This window comes from Octopus bimaculoides, chromosome 10 (genome assembly GCF_001194135.2).
Source record: "Octopus bimaculoides isolate UCB-OBI-ISO-001 chromosome 10, ASM119413v2, whole genome shotgun sequence".
Classification (NCBI taxonomy): Eukaryota; Metazoa; Mollusca; class Cephalopoda; order Octopoda; family Octopodidae; genus Octopus; species Octopus bimaculoides.
Genome location: NC_068990.1, coordinates 14716654 through 14720845, shown reverse-complemented (window position 1 = coordinate 14720845; position 4192 = coordinate 14716654). Strand labels below are relative to the sequence as shown.

The 4192-nt window shown below is 35.0% G+C and overlaps 1 protein-coding gene across 1 annotated transcript in view; it reads right to left on the bottom strand.

Annotated features, from left to right (window-relative positions):
- The window catches only part of LOC106875011 (mutS protein homolog 4), a 69252-nt gene that overhangs the window by 45892 nt on the left and 19168 nt on the right, over nt 1-4192 (bottom strand). The window contains exon 11 of the mRNA XM_014922954.2: nt 907-1027. Coding sequence (XP_014778440.1) covers nt 907-1027 — 121 coding nt within the window. The remainder of the gene's footprint in view (nt 1-906; nt 1028-4192) is intronic.

The window sequence follows — 4192 nt, the reverse complement described above, 5'->3', positions numbered from 1 at the left end:
GGTTAGGGTTAGGGTTAGGGTTAAAGCAAATTTAAAATGAAAAATGCAAATAAAACGAAGGTATGGAGATTAAATACGCTTTACATCGCTTAATCAACCAAAGGAGTAAATGTAAACAACTGAATACTTGTCAGTGATTGGTTGAAATTATCGAAATAAGACAATTTTTTACATGAAATAAATTCGAATACAAAAATATTTTTCTGTTCTATAACACAAAATAGATAAGTATACGAGGTTTGAAAGTCTTTCCGTACCAAAAACACTACGTAAAACATTAATGAAAAATGTGGCCCCCGTTTTAAAATAGATCCGGTGCTTTTACTACATTCTCGGAGTGGTTGGCAAACATGACTGCTTAGTTATTAAGTCAAAACAATGGAAATAATGCGCAAAAAAATAATAACATTTTTTTGTTGTTTAAATAAGTGTGTGTGTGTGTGTGTGTGTGTGTGTGTGTGTGTCTGTCTGTCTGTCTGTCTATCTGTCTGTGCATGTGTGTGTGCACACATGTATGTGAATGTATGTATATATGTATGTATGTATGTATGTATGTATGTGTGTATGTATGTATGTGAATGTATGTATGTGTGTATGTATGCATTTGTATATGGATGAGTGTGTGTCTCCTTGTCTTGACATGATGTGATGAATGTAAATGAGTGATACCATCATACAAGTTGTATCATTCTTTTCCAATTTTCCATGAAAACATGTCCAGTCAAGAGGAACTATTATGTTCCTTGGAAACAAAATGAAGGTTGATGACAGGAAGGGCATCCAGCCACATAAAATCTGCTCCAAAGAACTTCATTCACCCTATGCAAGCATGGAAAAGACCATGTTAAAAGGATGATGATTTATTAGAAAATTAGGGAAATTATATAGTCATTATGAAATTATTTACCTTTACAGCAAAACACTTCTGAGTTTTCATATTAAGAACACCTTTTTGATATTTTGTATCTTCATGGATAATACTGTCAATTTTTGACTTCATAATCTCAATTCTTGGATCAACCAGTGCCTAAAATAAATAAACCCACTGGTTAATTCTTATATAAATGAGAACGGTAAAAAGAGGTAATGTGTAATAGGTTAAGCTCAGGATAATTTAAATTTCACTCTTGGGTTTCAACATCCAGTGGCTGGTACTTGTTTAGGTACAGGCATGGTTGTGTGGTTGTGAAGCTTGCTTCCAACTATGTGGTCTCAAGTTCAATCTAAATGTGCAGCATCTTAGACTAGTGTCTTCAATTATAGCCCCAAGTTGACCAAAGCCTCGTCAGTGAATTTAGTAGATGGAAACTGAAAGTAGCTCATCATATATACCCACATAGAACATAAGCATCTGCAAAAGATACTAATAGAACAAGTACAAGACTTAAAAATATGTATTGGGGTCGATTTGTTTAAGTAAATCCTTCAAGGCAGTGCACCAGCATGGCCACAGTCTAACAAGTGAAACAAGTATAAGATAACCACTCACATAATATTTGCAAACCCTCAACAGTTACAACGAAGAGCCAATTACTGCTATCCTAAATATCAATTTTAAATTTTGACACAAGGCCAGCAAGTTTGAGGGAGCAGCTAAGTCAATTACATCAACAACTTTCTACTATAGGCACAAGGCCTGAAATTTTGGGGGAGGGGACCAGTCGATTACAGCGATCCCCCGTGTTTCACTGGTACTTATTTTACCAACCCCGAAAGGATGAAAGGCAAAGTTGACCTCGGTGGAATTTGATCTCAGAACGTAGTGACAGGTGGAGTACCACTAAGCACTTCATCCAGCGTGCTAAAGATTCGGCCAGCTTGCCACCCTATACTTAATTTATCGACCCCGAAAGGATGAAAGGCAAAGTCGACCTTGGCGGAATTTGAACTCAGAACATAAAGACACAAAATACCACTATGCATCTTGCCCGACGTGCTAACGATTCTGCCAGTTTGCCGCCTATTACCTGAACCTCAATACGCAACTGGTACTTATTTTATCGACTCCAAAAGGATAAAAGGCAAAACTGACCTCAGCAGAATTTGAACTCAGAACATAAAGACAGACAAAATACTGCTAAACATCTTGCATGGCATGCTAATGATTCTGCTATTTTGCCGCCTTATTGCTATCCTAAATATCAAGTTAACTTTCATGCTGAAATATTGGAAACAAATTCTACAAGGCAAAGTATGAAGATTTATATCAAAGATAACTTGCAAGAAATTACTTTAAAGAACTAAAATGCCAAAACTATTTTACTTAAGCAAAAAACTAATGACTGATTAGTAAGACTAATTTAAGACATGACATTCTTTGCTATATTCTGACATGAATCATTGTTTATATCAAGTAGTCAAATTTTAGTCATGGCTATACATTACAGTCTCAGTTTATTTTCTTTAGAATTTTTAATACCTCTTAACATTTCTACGATCATTTTATGAGTAAACCATGAACTGACTTAATGTAAAATTAACAGGAAAATAAATAACTCTGAGCTAACCAAAGTCTTGTAAATGAATTTAGTAGATGGAAATTGAAAGAAGCCTGTTGCGCATACACACACACTCACACACACACATATACACACATAAAAGCACTCATACTAGCACACACTGTAAAGTGGCTGGCTTTAGGAAGGGCATCCAGCCATAGAAACCAAGTTAAATCAAAGTGGAACCTGGTGTAGCACTCTGGTTTGCTAGCTCTGGTCAAACCACCCAACCCATGCCAGCATGGAAAATGGACATTAAATGATGATGGTGATGATATATGCACACACACATACACGTATATATTTCTACATATGTGTGTGTGAATGTGTCTTTGGGTTTGTAACTGCCCCTCCAACCACCTGACGACTGATGTTGGTTTGTTTACCTCAACTTATCTTTGTGGTTTGGCAAAAGAGACCAACAGAATATGTAACAGACATAAAAATAAGCCCTGGGTTTGATTTGTTTGAATAAAATCTTTCAAAGTGGTGCACCGGTATGGCCTCAGTCCAATGACTCAAACAAGTAAGCGATAAAAGAAAAGAGGAAAGGATGTATATACATGCCAGGTGTAGTACTGGTGAATTTCAGGAAGCATGGAATTTTTAAAAGAAGCAGCACCCTGATAACTAACAATTGACAAAGTTAGTTTATTCCATGCTTCAACGATTCTGGGCATGAAACATGTAATATAAAGTATATTGCTTAAAAATTAAACATTCTGTTTTAATATAAAATTAACTTGGCTTTAACAAAATTGAAACCTTTAAGTAAAGTCAATAAAATGCAGTCACTTTTCTACCCCTCTGTAGAGCAAATCTTTTTTTCTAACAAAACATGTTGGAAATAAATACAACACCAGTGATTAAAAAATTTCTAAGTTGTTTTGAAATACGCTCTAAAAAAAAACAAACATTATTGGACCTTTATAAGCACTAGCAGACTTATGAGACTGCCCTCCAGGTGGTTTTCTGCTAGTCACTTGATAATATTTTCACATTTGATTCCCAATTCTAATAATTTGTATGATATTTTATGTCTAATTATTTCTTTGTACAACAGTGCTTACTTGCTTAGTAAATATTGCTTTCATTATTTTATCAGTCATAATCTCTCTTTTTAAACAAACACCATGGTAGTCCAACAATGGAGGGAGAAGCAGTTTCTCAAGTTTTACCTTCCCCTCAAAACAACATAGAGATATCAATTCAGTAGCCCATCTGTAAGCTTTGCAGTGTGTGTGTGAGAGAGAGAGAGGGAGGGAGAGAGAGGGAGGGAGAGAGAACATTACAAACGATTAATGAAGTAAACATGAAATGAAAAAATCATATAAATAAAAAGGCATTACTACAGATGTATACCAACCCCTGATTTTGTTGCCTCATAACATCCAGAAAAATGGATACTTTTTAACAAAATTTTCTACAAATAGCACTTATATGTTGTGGCTTCAGAGGATATAGGGAGTTATGGGAAAGAATTTTTCTAAGGGGGTGGAGAGAGGAGTTTCAGAAAATTCACACAATCTAACTTTTTGCCCTCATAAATTTCAGGAAAATGAGTATCTTTTAATGAAAATTTATACAAATCCCTTTCAAATGGCATAGACTATGATTATAAAGAAATTTGTGGGGAAAATTTTTTCAGGGATTTTTGCTGTTTTTTTTTTTTAACCACAGCCTTCGAAATGTTG